This window comes from Arvicanthis niloticus, chromosome 6, assembly GCF_011762505.2.
Source record: "Arvicanthis niloticus isolate mArvNil1 chromosome 6, mArvNil1.pat.X, whole genome shotgun sequence".
In the NCBI taxonomy this organism is placed as follows: Eukaryota; Metazoa; Chordata; class Mammalia; order Rodentia; family Muridae; genus Arvicanthis; species Arvicanthis niloticus.
Window position 1 is genome coordinate 2265024 of NC_047663.1, and position 16376 is coordinate 2281399.

General features: G+C 49.8%; 1 protein-coding gene across 11 annotated transcripts in view; it reads left to right on the plus strand.

Moving 5' to 3' along the window:
- The first annotated feature begins 8511 nt into the window (after positions 1-8511).
- Slc38a10 (solute carrier family 38 member 10) overlaps positions 8512-16376 on the plus strand; it is a 46282-nt gene continuing 38417 nt past the window's right edge. For 3 of the 11 annotated variants that reach the window (XM_076935337.1, XM_076935338.1, XM_076935341.1), the window contains exons 1-2: positions 8538-8859; positions 11870-11987. In XM_076935337.1, coding sequence (XP_076791452.1) covers positions 8761-8859; positions 11870-11987 — 217 coding nt within the window. In that variant the 5' untranslated portion in view covers positions 8538-8760. Of the gene's footprint in view, positions 8860-10782; positions 10863-11869; positions 11988-16376 lie in introns of all 11 variants that reach the window. The other 8 variants (XM_076935340.1, XM_034504824.2, XM_034504825.2 and 5 more) reach the window with 6 other exon arrangements.

Below are 16376 nucleotides of genomic sequence, written 5' to 3' on the forward strand. Positions count from 1 at the left end.
GGTAACTCTGCAAGGTCCTAGGCTGAGGCTGAGCTAAGGTGGCCCAGATGTCCCCAGCTTGCTGTGCTAGTATGGGAAGACTGAGGCCTGCGCTGGAAGCGGTGTTTCTGGGCCAGGTCTGTCCCTTGCTAAGGGTTTTAGGAGGAGAGTGTGCTTATACTCTGTCCCCTCTGTCCCAGTGACACTGAGGCTCTGCCTTTTGTCTAAACAAGACACATGGTGTATGGATTTGCTGGGGAGGGAGGCTGAGATACCACCCCTTCTCATCAGGATAAGTCGGCAAGGATCTCTGGGGCAGCCCCTGTATCATACCCCATTGTATTTCTATGTAGGAGGAGCAGACAGAAAGGCTCTCTGCACTGAGACCAAGCCCACTTCTTTCTCTCATCTGGAATTGTAAGAAAAGGAGAAAAAAATGTAGATGAAAGCAGGTTTTCCATCTTGTCGAATTCTCCATGGCTTCCAGTAATTACAGACTGATAATGGAAGGTTCAGGGGACATTTCCTCCTGGTGGCCAAGATTATAATCTGCAGTCTTTGTCTGAGCTGGGGACATTTGCAAAGGTCACACTGTCAGGCTTCTGGGTAGGGGTGGGAGTAGGCCACCCAAGCTCAGGCCCCACTTTGAAAAAGACCTGCATCTGCTGGGACAAGGCATCTGGCAAGAGCTTGTACCTTAAGACAATGCCAGGAGAGGGTGTTAGTGCCTGGGGCCTGGTTCCCACTTCTTGTGGGAACCTACAAGAGCTGGGGACCTACAGAGCTGGGCCCTAAGGCTCTACGGAGGCTTTGCTCTAGGCCAGCGGATGAGGTCTGAATGAATGAAGATATGTTTAGTCGTACTCTTCTTCCTAAGGTACAGGGCACAGTGAGAGATTCCACACAGCAGTAGCCAAAAGTTACTGGAAATCTGCTTGGCTCACAGAAAGTCAGATGAAGGTATTGCTACAGGGAGGGGAGCTTTGGAATCACAGTGACCTGTGTGGACTTGAGCATCTTTCTAAGCCTAGGGAAGGACCCACCAGCACAACTGAGGTGGAGGTGGGTTAAGGGAGAGGAGGATGCTGGGGACAGCTTGGTGTGGACTATGCACTGTGCTGGATACCTGCAGGGTGCTAGGGAGGGGATAGTATGGGTTGAGACTGATGCTGGCTTCTGTGTGGTGAGCAGAGGGGACCCAGTGAGGTGAGGACCACATTGTAGAGAAGCGTTCCTGGAGAGAGTTCTATGCTGGTCACTGTCCCACTGCAGTGCGACACATCTGACATTCTCGTCCTAAAAGGAGGGTTATCTTTGGTTCCTGGTATCAAAGGATCAGTCCATGGTCACTTTGCTTTGTTGCTTTGGCCCTAAGGGGTAAAGTCAATCATAGTGTGGGGGGCGGGGCTAGTAGAAGGGACCTACTCAGCCTCACAAGGTGAAGCAAAGAGAAAAGTGGTGAGAAAAAGGAGGGGCTCTTTCCCTTTAAGGGCAGACCTGCAATGACCTAACTTCCTTACGTTAGGCTCTGCCTCCTAAAGCTTCCGTGAGCCACATGCGTGAGCCCTCAACACATGGATGGTCTTCTGTGGAGTCGTTTAAGATCGAGTGTGTGTGATAGCAATGAGAACCCAGACCGAGAGGCAGTGTCAGAGGAAATGGTAATGGATTCTGAAGATGGACTAGCCACTCTTTCCTGCTGGGCAATGAAGTCACAGATGATTCCACAAAGGCTGTGAGAAACATTCTACCTGTTCTTCAGATAGCTGAAAAGTCTTCACTGAAAACCACCCCACCTTTCTGGTTCTCTGCGTCAGGTCCTGGTCATAGGAACATGTTTGTCCTTCTGCCTGGCTGCCCTCACTCTCTTCCCTCTAGTCCATAGGTTCCCCTGCAGACAACATCTGTCTTTCTCCTCCTAGGAAGGCCCTTTTCCTTCCTTCCTTCCTTCCTTCCTTCCTTCCTTCCTTCCTTCCTTCCTTCTTTCCCTCCTTCTTCCTTCCTTCCCTCCTTCTTCTTCCTCTTCCTTCTCCTCTTCTTCCTTCTCCTCCTTTTTAGTTTTTCAAGACAAGGCTTCTCTGTGTAGCCTTGGTTTCCTGGAACTTGCTTTATAGATCAGGCTAGCTTAGAACTCACAGAAATCCAGCTGCCTCTGCCTTCTGAGTACTGGGGTTAAAGGTGTGCGCCACCACTGCCTTGCTGGGAAGACCCTTCTCTATGTTGAGATCATCTTGCCCCTGTGTTCTAGTGCTGCTCAGCGAAGGAGCCCAGACTGATGGGTTCCTTCCTTTTTGAGAAGCCATGGTCCAAAGACAACATCCTCAGAATTTGCAGAAAAGTCTGGTCTCTCTCAGCCTTTGAGGCCCCAGGTCTCGTGCTTAGTTCTCTCCCTGCAAGTGCTCACCTGCATGGGTCTCTGGCAGATCACGTGGATGTTGTGAACTTGACTCCTCTGTCAACTGGCTTTGTAGTTAAGGGGTAGTTGAGGATGAAGCCTAAGTCAGGAAGGGGTGAATGCACAGGAAATCTATGGAGGGGCAGGAGGGTTGACCATGGTGGACAGATGACTTAACAGGACAGGATGCTGTGACAGGTGCTAAAGCTATGAGAGTCTTGCATGTGTGCATGTGTAGCTGTGGGGGCTGGGACCTCGAGATGAAAGGCATGTGTAGCTGTGTTTGACTTTTTATGTGTCCTGGAGATTTGATCTTGAGTCCCCATGCTTAGGTAACAAGCACCTTCACCTGTTAAGCTGTTTACCCAGCCCATATTTTAGCATTTATTTATTTTATTAATTTATTTAGTGCATGTGGGTGTGTGTGCAGGGGCGTGCTTGTGTGGGCATGCAGGTGTGGAGGTCAGAGGTCAGCTTTAAGTGTCGTTCCTCAGGAGCCATCCACCTTTAAAGAGATGAAAAGGTGTAAACTTTATGTTTCTGGGTGTTTCGCCTGCGTATGTCTGTGCACAGTGTATGCAGCGCCTACAGAGGCCAGAGGGTGTCGGGTCCCTTAGAACTGCTGCTACAGATGGTTGCTAGCTGTCATGTGGGTATTGGGAATTGAACCGGGGTCCTCAGGAAGAGTGGCTAGAGCTCGCAATCCTTAAGCCATTTCTCTATCCCCCACACATTCCTTCTTGAGATAGGGCCTTTCACTGAACATGCAGCTCACTGATGCTGCTAGGCTGTCTGGCCAGCAAGTCCTGGGCTTCTTTGTCTCACCGCCTCTTCACTGCTGGGATTAGGAGCATGTGCCACTTCTATTTCGTAGATTCCTCACAATGGTGCTAAGGATTGAGCTCTGTTCCTCATGCTTGCCTCTTGTTTTAACGACGCCAGTCCATGGCAGGTAATGAACACCTCGTTCTGACTAGTGGCATCTTCAAAGAACCAAGTTCCAAAGAAGGTTGTGTTCTGAGGTAACCAAGACTTCAGTGTGTGAATTTGGAGGAGCAAAAACTATACAGAGAGAGGAGGTAAAGATGGCGGCCCATTATTAATGGTAGACCCTTACAGACTGGATGTAGGAAACTTGGGATGGGTCCTGTGGAAAAGGAGCAGGTCAGTAAAACACAGTAACCCTCTATGAAAATGACACAACCCAAAACACATAAAGAAATCACAGAAATTATGATCACAGACAAAGAGTCCCTGGAAAGCATGCACCCTTTAACTGCCAGAGCCGGGAGAACATGCCCACATAGCTTTTGCATGTGTATTTGAGGTGTTCGGTCCTGGAGGCAGATGCTCTCATTCAGCTGATGACTGATTGCAAGAGGCCCTGAAATCAGAGAACTGTCCCCAGATGAGCCAGAGATGCCATGTGAAAGTCTCCATTGTCTCTTTCCCTTTGTTGGTAACTTGGAAGATGGGGTTAGGGACCCCTGAGCCAGCAAGAAAACAGGCCTGGGAATCCTAAGGAACCAAGCTCTGCCAACAGCCAGAAGAGCTGTGATGGTTTGTATATGCTAGGCCCAGGGAGTAGCACTATTAGAAGGTGTGGCCCTGTTGGAGTAGGTGTGGTCTTGTTGGAGGAGGTGTGGCCTTGTTAGAGTGGGTGTGGCCCTGTTGGAGTGGGTGTGGTCTTGTTGGTATAGGTGTGTCACTGTAGGCGTGGGCTTTAAGACCCTCATCCTAGCTGCTGGAAGTCAGTACTCTGCTAGCAGCCTTCAGATGAAGATGTAGAACTCTCAGCTCCTCCTGCACCATGCCTGCCTGGATGCTGCCATGTTTCCACCTTGATGATAATGGACTGAACCTCTGAACCTGTAAGTCAGCCCCAATTAAATGTTGTCCTTATTTTTTTTTTTGTTTGTTTGTTTGTGTTTGTTTTTCGAGACAGGGTTTCTCTGTGTAGCTCTGGCTGTCCTGGACCTCACTCTGTAGACCAGGCTGGCCTCGAACTCAGAAATCCGCCTGCCTCTGCCTCCTTTACCCCAGTACTCAGAAGGCAGAGGCAGTGCTGGGATTAAAGGCGTGTGCCACCACCGCCCGGCAAATGTTGTCCTTATAAGAGTTGCCTTGGTCATGGTGTCTGTTCACAGCAGTAAACCCTAACTAAGACATCCTGGAGCTTCTGAGAGAAGGAAAAGTCCTGACACGTTGATTTTATCCAGTTGCCGAATGTGTGTGTGTTCATAGTCACACACTGTGGAGACACTAGTGTGTGGGGGTGTGTGTACATGAGTGTATGTGTGAAACCAGTGGTTGATATCAGGTGGCTTTCATGATCACTCTTCCCCTTTTACAGTGAATCATAGTCTCTTACTTGAACCAGTTTGTTGGTCTGGATTGTCTAACTAACTATCTTGCTCTGGGGATCTACCACCAGAAGGCTGGGATTGCAGGAAGGCCTAGGAACCCTAACTCTGGTCCTCATATTGCTTCAGTAAGCTCTCTACCTATGGAACCATTTCCCCAGCCCCTCAGTTGCTAGATTTGTGATTATTTGCTATAGTAACAATGAAAACCTAATATGATGTTGGAAGCCAGTGGACAAACCCGAATGGAGGGTGTACTGGCTGGCTTTGTGTGTCAACTTGATACAAGCTTGAGTTGTCACAGAGAAAGGAGCCTCCATTGAGGAAATGCCTCCATGAGATCCAGCTGCAAGGCATTTTCTCAATTAGTGATCAAGGGTGGGAGGGTCCATTTTGGGTGGTGCCATCCCTGGTTTGGTAGTCCTGGGTTCTATAAGAAAGCAAGCTGAGCAAGCCAGGGGAAGCAAGCCAGCATGAAACATCCCTCCATGGCCTCTGCATCAGCTCCTGCTTCCTGACCTGCTTGAGTTCCAGTCCTGATTTCCTTTGGTGATGAACAGCAAACAACACTTGCTTCTTGGTCATGATGTTTGTGCAGGAATAGAAACCCTGACTAAGACAGAGGGCCATAAGGTTAGTTATCAAGCACACGAAGAGAGCTCAAATTTCCAAAGAACAAATTGTTAAAAAGAAAAAAATTTCATTTCACCAAGGTACAATACATAGATGGCAAAAATATGAATAGACGATCAATCTCATTCATGATGAGAGAGAAGAAATTGGAAGCACAGTGATACGGTTTGATTCATTAAATTAGCCAAACTGATGATAACAAATGTTGGGGACCATATAGAGCAGGGGGCCATAGCTTATAGCCCTTAGGCCAAATGGGGGTAAGCTCGTGTCTTTATAAATAAAGTTTTATCGGAACACACACCCACTTGTTTATATGTTGCTCATGGCAGTGTTTGAGTTACAATGGCAAAACCGAATAGTTGTGACAGAGACTGTAAAGTCTGAGAGGCACGTGACTTCCAAGAAGGCCATCGCAAAGGCAGTCCATTTTAATGTTCAACCATTGCAGCTCTCGGGTCAAACCAGGACCTGGTGCATGCAAGGCAAGTGCTCTGTCCCTGAACTACTGAGGGAGGGGTGCAGCAACCATGTGACTGACTCCTAAAAGAAGTTTGACCACCTTTAATGGCTATCAGGAGCCTTCTAGTATTTCGAAGAGCTCGCAGCCAAGGCCAAGTGTGGTTAGAGGTGTGCACACATGTGAATCTGCAATTCTACTTCTAGGTGAAGTAGAATTTTACCTGAGATGAACTCTATCATCCACACGTTAAGGTGACAAGCATAACAATTAGTGTTCACTGTAACATTTTTTTTTTAAGGCCAGTGTCTCCTTTGGCCCAGGGTGGCTTTGAACTCACTATATAGCTGAGGATGACCTTGAAGTTCTGATCCTTGTGCCTCTAATTCCTGGGTTTGGGGACCATAGGTATACAGTACCACACCCAGTTCACAAAGTGCCGAAAAGCTGGAACACACAGCTTTTTGCAGACTAGGCAAGTACTGCACCAACTGAGCCACATCACAGCCCTGAATCATTAGTTTCAGTGGAAAATAACTGGAAACAACTCAGAGCAGAAGACAGGGTATTATAGGATATTAGCAGGAGGAATGAATGACTCATGGATCGTATTTAAGATGATGGTGAATTTTGTAAATAAGGTTGCGTGAGAAAGCTGTGCCAGTTAAAGATGCAAAAACGCTCTCCCTATTCCAACACAATGAATTAGTAAGCCTATAGCTTAGCTTGTGGAACAGAATACAACAGGTAGTTAATTCAGATCGTCTCTACCGTACGGGGCAAGCGGGAGAGCGTGGAGAGGGACTGGCATAGGGGCTGCTCTATGATGGTGTCTAGACATCCTGGTTCTTTCCGACCTGTTCCACTTCTGCCCAGGTCCTGCCCTGTTCCCAATGGCTTTCTATCATTATGCTTATGTCTGTGTTCCCAATCCCATGATGAAATGAAAAGTTCCCTGCTTCTCAGGCTGACCTTTCTGCTTACTTCTCATCGGCCAGAACTTAGTCCTGAAATAGGCCCTGGTGAGTTCTTCATTTTTGGTAGTCAGAATTTTTAAGTTGGAAATGGAAAGATTGAATATTTAGAGACAAATGGTCATCTTCCTCAGGGATATATCCATACATGTTTAAATGCTAAAGAGAAGTAGCGATCACGCTAGAGAGTGATGCCCTGAGATGGCAGAGAAAGGGTGGTGAGGCGGAGCATCAAAGGGGGTGTCCGAGTAGCTTTTTAAAAACATAATAATTGTCTTATTTATATATGAGTGCACTGTAGCTGTCTTCAGACACACCAGAAGAGGGCATCCCATTACAGATGGTTGTGAGCCACCATGTGGTTGGTTGCTGGGAATTGAACTCAGGACCTCTGGAAGAGCAGTCAGTGCTCTTAACAGCTGAGCCATCTCTCCAGCCCTCTTTTGCCTTTGTATTCAATTGCTCTTTTTTGTTTGTTTGTTTGTTTGTTTGTTTAAGACAGGGTTTCTTCACATATCTCTGGCTGTCCTGAAATTCCTTTATGTAGACCAGGGTGGCCTCAAACTCAAGAGATCTGCTTGTCTCTGCCTCCTGAGTGATGGGATTAATGGCTTATGCCATTAATTAAGAGTAATTATTAATTACTTTTTACCCTGGCTTTTCCTGTTTTTTTTTGTTGTTGTTTGTTTGTTCTCTCTCTCTCTCTCTCTCTCTCTCTCTCTCTCTCTCTCTCTCTCTCTCTCTCTGTCTCTCTCTCTCTCTCTCTGTTGGCTGAGGGGAGTACAGCTCTAAACGCTGCTGTGCCTGATGCTGGAAGAATTTGTCCCTTGTCTAAGATGCATGATCTTGCATGGGCCTCAAATTGTTTTCTAGAAGAACCTCTTTAGGCAGCTTGAAGTTCCTCCTCGAATGCACAGCTCTGGCCTCCTGGAATTATTTTGGAGTCTTTCTCAGACCTCAGGTCCCTACGCATTCATTCACCGCCATTAAGGACACTGCAAGGTGCCAGTAATCCAAGCGTTCTCTTTTCTCTAGTCTCCTTAATGTCCATTACTCCAGGAAGAGTTAGTCCTTCAAGTACAGAAGCCACCGTCTCTTGAAATCCTAGATTTCCCTCGTCTCTCCTTTTTAACTTTCCTTAGCTTATTTCATACTAGGGCAGTAGATTATTTTCACCCACTTTGGGTACCAAACAGACACATCCCCATGCTCCCTCCTACAGGCTGAGTGACTTTGTTGAGTCTTTGAACCTCCCGGTGTCCCGATGATTTATTTATTCGTAAAACGTAAGTGCTAATTTTGGCCCAATAAGTTGGCATTCAGTCTAGACAGGTCCTCCAATCGTGACCCAAAATCCTTCCTGTGGGCAAGGACCTGAAAATTAACCCTCAAGAGCCCACTCCTCACCCTTCCTCTCTTGTTCTTCCGGCTTGAGGCTGTACCGCGGCAAGACACTCCTCCAGCGGCCGCAGCCACTAGACTAAGCTTGGAGCCCAGAACACAGATTGCGGCCCCGCCCTGATTCAGACCCCGCCCCACGTCCTACCGTCCTGCCCCTACATACCTTTTATTGGCTAGAGTTACGCCTAGCTCCGCCTCTGGGGCCCACCCAAGCCACGCCTCCTCGGGCATACACATCCGCTTCTTGTTGGCTGGCGTCCCGCCTCATCCCGCCCTTGATACCGTCACTTCCTTGCAGAGTACGCTTCGAAGGCGGAAGTTTGTGTGCCGAAGGCAGCGAAGCGGAGCTGAGGTGTTGCTAGCGTTGCCTGCGGCGCTTCCGGGTCTCTGCTCCAGTCTCCGGAGGCGGAGGCGGGAACCTGGGACCATGGCTGTGAGGCTGCTGCGGAGCCTGGCAGGGTCTGGAGGCTGACCTCGCGACGCCTGTCAGCGGGCCCCCTGCTCCAGGTTTAGGGTTATCTAGGGTCGCGCTGTCCCGGCCCCTAGACCCTCAAAATGACCGCCGCCTCCACCTCCAAGTGGGGGCTGATCACAAACGTCGTAAACAGCATCGTGGGAGTCAGCGTACTCACCATGCCTTTCTGCTTCAAACAGGTGAGTCGGGGACGCGGGGGCATCGGTTTGAAGTGCTCCGCTGGTGGGAAGAGTGTGTGAGCCCGGCGGGTAGTGAAGAGACCCAAGCAACGTCCTCGAAGCAGGTCCGTGGTCTGGATCTGATGGCTCCTCGTTTACAAACACCGTAGGAAGGGCACAGAGAACGATAAGTTAGCGGATTGGTAGTGTTTTTGTTAGTCCTGATTTTGACTCCGACCGACTGCACGGAAGCATGCCGGTCCTCAGCTTCGGCTACCATCAGGGCTTAATCAAGGTGATTTAAAGCATTCGCTTGGTCTGATCTGTGTACGTGTCGCTGCAGTTAGAAAAGCAGGCATACAAAAAAGTTTGGTGTTACTCCAGTGTTGAATGCCACATGAGAAGACGGTCATTTCGACGTGGCTCTGTTGAATCTACCAGTGATTTGCGGAAGCAGATGGAAACGTCAAATTGGGTAATGACGCTCCTAACAAGGAAGTGGTGGGGCTCCCCATCACTCATCCTTGCCACGTGTGCCGCTGTCCTGTGTAATCGAGACAGTGTGATCTTAAGGCAAAGACCACTCCTCCTACCTGATGACACCCAGGAGGTGAGGTGGAAGATTGATCCGTGATAGACATTTGGAAGTGAAAATGGTTTTTGATAATATTAGACTAACAACTACTTTGCGTGTTTTATGGTTCACGTCTCAAGGCTAAAAATAGGAAACACGTTTTTTTAATCAAGGAGTTTTTGATCCTCTACATCCTGTCCTGATTGAGAACACACCTAGGTTTCCCTGGTTGGGTATTTGATATGGTTGATAGATGTAGGTAGAGGGACAGAGCTAGATCCTCTGGGGTGACATCTGTGTTGTTGAGTTGTTGGGGGGTGGTTTTGGTTGTTTTTGGAGTGCCTACGTGTCCCAGTGTCCATGGAAACTGCCTGTCAGCAGAACTGCATCCTGGGACTTGAATCTCCAAGTGAACTGTGTCGTCTTTGCTGCCTGTCTGTGAAGTGCATGACTGGGAAGTTAGCTGTTTGGGCCCAGGTGGTTGAGCAGTTTCTAGATTGGAACATTGCTGCGCTGGGGTGCTAGGCCTCTGCTAGAGCAGATGGAGATGAGCCAAGTGGCGAAGTGGTTGGGAAGAGCTTGGAAGGACTTGGAACCTAGTGTGCAAGGGAGACTAGAAGCAGTCACTTCTATCACTGGACTGTTGTTACCTCCTCCAGGAACCTTGGGGCAGAGCCGTCTGAGTCCCGCAGAGGATTGGGGAATGTCTTAGTGTTTAGTGGGAGCTAAGAAAACTTTGGGTTTAAGGTTAGTTTGTTTAGTGATTCTGGCAATTAAATAGGAGAAACATTTTAATGTTAGTGTGTGGAAAACTGCATATACTTAAATGCAGTCTTGGTGAATTTTCATGAGGTAAAGGGACATATGTACCTTGCTGTACACGGAGGGATCCCGTAATGCTGGCACACTTACCAGTTGTTGCTGCCCACCAGAAGCTACCACCCATTGCTCGATTGTGCCAGAGTTTGGTGTGGCCTGGTTTGATTGGAGGAGGTGGGAACATGGTGTGTAGGAATCAACATGTGATTGATATGCCATGTGGATAGACCTGTGTTCCTTTGGGGGACACACAGATCCTGCCCTGTGTGTGTGTGTGCCTGTGCCTGTGTGGTGTGTGCCTGTGTGTGTGTGTGGTGTGTGCCTGTGTGTGTGTGGTGTGTGCCTGTGTGTGTGTGTATGAGAGAGAGAGAGAGAGAGAGAGAGAGAGAGAGAGAGAGAGCGCTACTGCTGAGCCACATCCTCAGACTACTAGTGCAGACACACTCTTACTATAGAGAGAGCTTTGGCTGGCCTGGAGCTCACCATATAGACTAGAGCAGGATGGCCTTGAACCCACAGTCATGCACCTGCCTTTGTCTTTTGAATACTAGGATCAAAGCCTGTGTACCATCATGCCTGGTGCAAACCACTGTTGCCTTAATTGTCAGAGTTATTGAGGAGCTGTTTACAGGTAACAAAATGTAGCTGTTTTAGGGTGTGGTCCTTTGGGTTTTGATGTATGTATACAGTGTGTGGCTACTGTGGTCAGAACATGGAAGAGCTTTGTTATCCCCAAAAGTCACCTCGGCCCCTCTGTTATCCACAGCTGTCTCTCCCTCAGCCCTATGACTTGTTGCCCTGGCTCAGCTACCAGTCTCTCCTAAACGTTCTGCACCTGGCAGCCCACAGCAAGCTGTCTGCATGCTCCTTTTCTGCAACATTGTGTGTTTGAGCCATTGAACCTTAAAAATACTTGTTTGCATGGTTGGACTAGTTGATTTTCTAGTCACCTTTGAAGGCTGTTGAAGTTCTTTCTTTCTGTTGGGTTATGGCTAAGCCCATATGGTTTGTGCACAGGTGTTTCATTTCTGATGGAGAAAGACCTAAGAGCGGGTGCAGGGTCTCAGGGCCAACACCTGTTTAATTTGTAAGGCAGGCACACACCATTCTTGGACCTTCCAGACTATGCTTACCACATAGCTGTTGAGAATGGGGGGGGGGGGGGGGGAGTGTGTGTGTGTGTGTTTGTGTGTGTTAGATTAATCCCAGCACTTGGGAGGCAGAGGCAGGCAGATTTCTGAGTTCGAGGCCAACCTGGTCTACAGAGTGAGTTCCAGGACAGCCAGGGCTACACAGAGAAACCCTGTCTCGAAAAACCAAAAAAAAAAAAAAAAAAAAAAAAATAGAGAGAGAGAGAGAACGGTGGTTAGAGAAGCTGCATGTGAGGTGCTGCACGGAGTGTGGGATGCTGATGGCCTCACCCAGTACACTGAGGGCTTACAAGACCCTTTTAAAACGAGACTCAAGGATCCTGCTTCTCTTTCAGGGAAATAATCACTTTGAGGTGTCACCCATAGGAGGTCAATGGAAACAGATGGAGCCTGTTGGCCTGAATGAGCCCCCGTGCTGTGCATGTGTGACCTGGGGACTCAAAGAAGGTCTGGTTTTGTCAATGTTTTTTTTCTCTCCACCCTTCAGTGCGGCATTGTCCTGGGGGCCCTGCTTCTGGTCTTCTGCTCCTGGATGACACACCAGTCTTGCATGTTCTTGGTGAAGTCGGCCAGCTTGAGCAAGAGGAGAACCTATGCTGGCCTGGGTGAGACCTGGCTTTCAGAGTGTGGGTGGAGCCAAGGCCCCTCCCATGAAGTGGGATGCTCTTGTGGGGAGGGGGAAGAGGGTCCTGGCGTCTTATTCCTCATGCTCAGCTCTTCTCCTATTCTTCTCAAGAAGTTGTTTGGAGTGTAGTGTTTTTCAGTGTTAATGCCTGCTGAGTGTAGTGTGGTATGCAGCTGTAACCCAGCACTGTGGTGTGCACCTGTAACCCAGCACTGTGGTGTGCAGCTGTAACCCGGCACTGTGGTGTGTACCTGTAACCCAGCACTGTGGTGTGCACCTGTAACCCGGCACGGTGGTGTGCACCTGTAACCCAGCACTGTGGTGTGTACCTGTAACCCAGCACTGTGGTGTGCAGCTGTAACCCGGCACGGTGGTGTGCACCTGTAACCCAGCACTGTGGTGTGCAGCTGTAACCCAGCACTGTGGTGTGCAGCTGTAACCCAGCACTGTGGTGTGCAGCTGTAACCCAGCACTGTGGTGTGCAGCTGTAACCCAGCACTGTGGTGTGCAGCTGTAACCCGGCACGGTGGTGTGCACCTGTAACCCAGCACGGTGGTGTGCAGCTGTAACCCAGCACTGTGGTGTGCAGCTGTAACCCGGCACGGTGTTGTGCACCTGTAGCCCGGCACGGTGGTGTGCACCTGTAACCCAGCACTGTGGTGTGTACCTGTAACCCAGCACTGTGGTGTGCAGCTGTAACCCGGCACGGTGTTGTGCACCTGTAGCCCGGCACGGTGGTGTGCACCTGTAACCTGGGCTCCTGGGGATGGTCCTCACAGCACCTGTGACCCATGTGTCGCTCACCTGCAGTGTGCCTGGCTCCTTCCAGCTCTCACTGTCAGAAGAAGAAACCGTGCAGAGTTTTGGGGCAAATGAGGTAATGCAAAAGAGTCGTTCTTAGCAATGGAGTCAGAGTGATCTGCGGAGGTGTGCGGTGCCAAGCCTCCTCTGCCCTGCCCGCTTTAGAGATGCACATGGGCTTCTGCAGTGTGGCTTCTTGTTTTTCCCTAGTCTGCTTTGTGGCACCAGTGCCCTGCATTCATTCTTGGCTGCAGAACCCGAGGGACGCTTTCCCACTCTTCCTTTTCTGATGACAGTGATGTTCTGTCTTTTCCTGCCACCTGAGGAAGTGAGACTTATCAGTTAAACTTGACCCGCACTGAGATGGCCTAGTTCTGTCCTGCCAGATGAAGTGTTCCCTACTAGAATCTAGGGAGTGGGGCTTGGGGAATGCGGTTGGTGGTGTGGAGCCATGTTGCGGTATGGTCCTCTCCCTCTAGCTCTGCTGGTGTACTGTCTGTTGCCTAAGTTCCACCTTAAGACTCCTGTGTCCTGAAAGGTGTGAGCCCTGGGCTGGGGAGGTTATGGCATCTGGTAGTTGGTTGGCCAGTCAGTTAGTCTTCAAAAGTTCCTGAGAAGTGAAACCAGTTTGTCCAGATGTGCAAGACAAGGAAAGAGGTCAGATGGACACCACCTGTGAATGCCACTGCCTGGGCTCCAGCTGTCTCTGAACGCTGGAACCACTGGAAACAGCAGATTCCCAGATGGCAGTGGTCTTGTACGTTTGATCCTAAACAAGGCAGCTTGTTTGTATGGGCTCTCATAGAGTCTTCTAGGCTCACAGACAATCTCCTGAACCCCCAGACAGTCTTCTGGACCCTCAGTCTTCCTGGTGCCCAGAGTTTTTCAGATGTCTAGGCAATTTCTTAGAGTCCTGATCTCTCTGGTCCCCAGTCTCTCGGGTTCCCAGACAGTCTTCTGGGTCTGTCAGCTCAGTGCCAGTTTTCCTTTTTCTGCAAGGTGAGGAGACTGTGTGGGGCCAGAGTAGTGGGGAGGAGGGCCCACTGTGCCACCTCCTGGAGACTGACTGTGTGGGGCCAGAGCAGTGGGGAGGAGGGCCCACTGTGCCACCTCCTGCCACGGTGGCCCTACAGGTGGTGTGGAGCCTTCTTAGGAAGCTGGTCAGACACCTGCTCTTCTCTTTTGTCCTTCGTTCTCTTGGTGGGCTTGGTCTCAGTGTGTACTTAGCTCCACAGCCCATCAGAGTGCTTGGAAGGTGAGCCCCTTCTTCCCTGGAGGTATGGCAGGCCTGACATGGCCTGTGTCTGTGAATGCAGGAGAGTGGACCCTGGGTGGGTCATGGGCACAGGCACTGTGTAGGTGAGATGGGCAGATGGACTTCGTCCTCACTTGGACACTGTGGAAGAATTTATTTCCAGGGTGGTAGTTGTGTCTCAAACACTCAATGGGAGGACTGGGGACCTCTCTCCTCACATTTAAGTCTTAACAGTATCAGCAGCTGTGACAGTGACCTGTCCCCTGTCCCTTCTCCCCAGCTCTGGAGGATGAATGTCTTAGAATGCAGAATCGTAGCACAGTGGGGGTTGTTGATGAATTTGGGCACCAGTTTGCTTTGTTTGTTTTTGCTGTAGTGATTTTGGATTCCATGCCCAGCTTGTCATGCTCAACATGACCTCACTTCATTTCAGAAGGCTTGGTAGGGCTTCTCGTGCGTAATGAAGCACCAGTGGGGAGGAAAGGGTTATCTTATGACTCTCAGGTCACATTCAGGTCACCACTGAAAGGAGTCAGGGCAGGGACTGAAGCAGAGACCATGGAGGAGCTTCCTTACTGGGCTGCTCTTCATGTCTTGCTATGCTTGCTTGCCTATACAACTCAGGACGTATAGTAGTGTCAGTGCCTACAGCAAGCTGGGTCCTCCCACATCAGTCAGTAATGCTACAGGGAATCTGAGGGAGGCGTTTTCTCAGCAGGGTAGAAGGTAACACAGACATATCAGTGACTCCTGGGAAACTCTTCTGAGTTTTAGACCCTGCCCTAGGACTGTGTGTTCTGGGAGGGAAGCCACCTTCCATAGCAGAGGAGCCTGCTGACATTGACCTGAGGTTTTATCAGTGAATAGTGGATGTCGTTGTGTCTGTGCCACCATGGCTTATGGTTAGTGTGTGTCTCACCTTTCATAGACCTAGAGTAGTGCCCACCAGGCCCTGGTAGCTGAATGTTTCTTCTTGCATGTCCTCAATCAGTGTGACCTATGTACCTGCCACTTGATTTGGTGAGCAAGACTGTGAAGTGGAGTTCCCTGACCCTTGCTTCTGTGCTGTTGGAGCCTCCTGGAGCTGACAGTGTTCACTGTGCTCCTGCCTAGTGCTGCTGGCCTTGTGCTCATCTGGCAGTGGGGGCTGCTGGGCAGCTTTACACCTCCTCCAGCAGTAGCTCAACTGAAGTCACTGCCCAGCCTTCCCTGCCTCATCCGTGCTTGCCTGGTAGTCATGAGCAGCAACCCCTCTCTGCTTCATCTGTTCCCCTATCTTGAATAGCACTCCTTCTTGCCTTGCTGAGTTGCAGACAGGTGGAGGGTGGGGTCAGCTCTGCCTGATGTCCTGTGGTCCTGCATCTCAGGTCTCAGGTAGGTGGGCAGAAAGCCTACTTTTGGCCTGGATCCTGTTCAGAGTGACCTGGCAGAAGAGAGTGCTGCCTCCTCTGGTCTCTTGACTAGCTGGTGACTTCCATTTTCCTATAGCTTCTTCTAGAGCAGAGTATTCTGTATGAAGTGTACAGTAGACCCACTTTCCTGTCAGAGAGTAAGGAATGAGACTGGAGTGGGAATGGGCCAGAGGTTCTGCCCTCAGAGGACAGCTCTGGCCAGCCTAGAAATCACTTTGTAGACGAGGCTGGCCTTGAACCAGACATGTCCTGCCTCTGGCTCCTTAAAGGCGTGTGCCATCACTGGCCGGCTGGCCCTCCATGTTGTATGCTGAGTGTTCTAGCACAGGGCTTAGAGCCTCTTTGGTGCTATGGCAGGCACTATGGAGATGATCACCTCTGGGGTTCTTTTAATTGTTTGAAATTCTCTATCCAGACCTTGGGTAACATTGTGAAGTGTTTTAGTTCTTGCTACATGAACTTGAGGGGTATGTTAGGTTCCCTTCCCAGATGAGACTGGGAAAGGCCAGAGTGACCCCTGGAGGCTGAAGTCTTATTGTTTTCAGGCCAAGTGGAGGCTGATGCCAACTGTCTGTCTTTTGCCAACACTGCCTCTTCCTCAGTTAAAAGTAACAAGGATTTTGTTTGGTTCATTCATACCCAGTGTATGTGTTTCCTGCTTTGCAACCTCAGAGGGCCACTGGCCCAGAGTAAGAGAGGAAACGAGGCAGGAAGCTGGGGCTGTGACAGGCTGAGACCATCCTGTCACATGCACTGCCTGTGGCTGCTCCAGAATACCAGAGGTTACTTCCCTTTGCTCTCATCTGGCTGGACCACGGGGGAGCCAGTAGAGACCAGATAACTGGAACGGTCCATTGAGGACCAGTGGAGTCAGCTTTTACTCTCATCTGCTGGCTGTAAA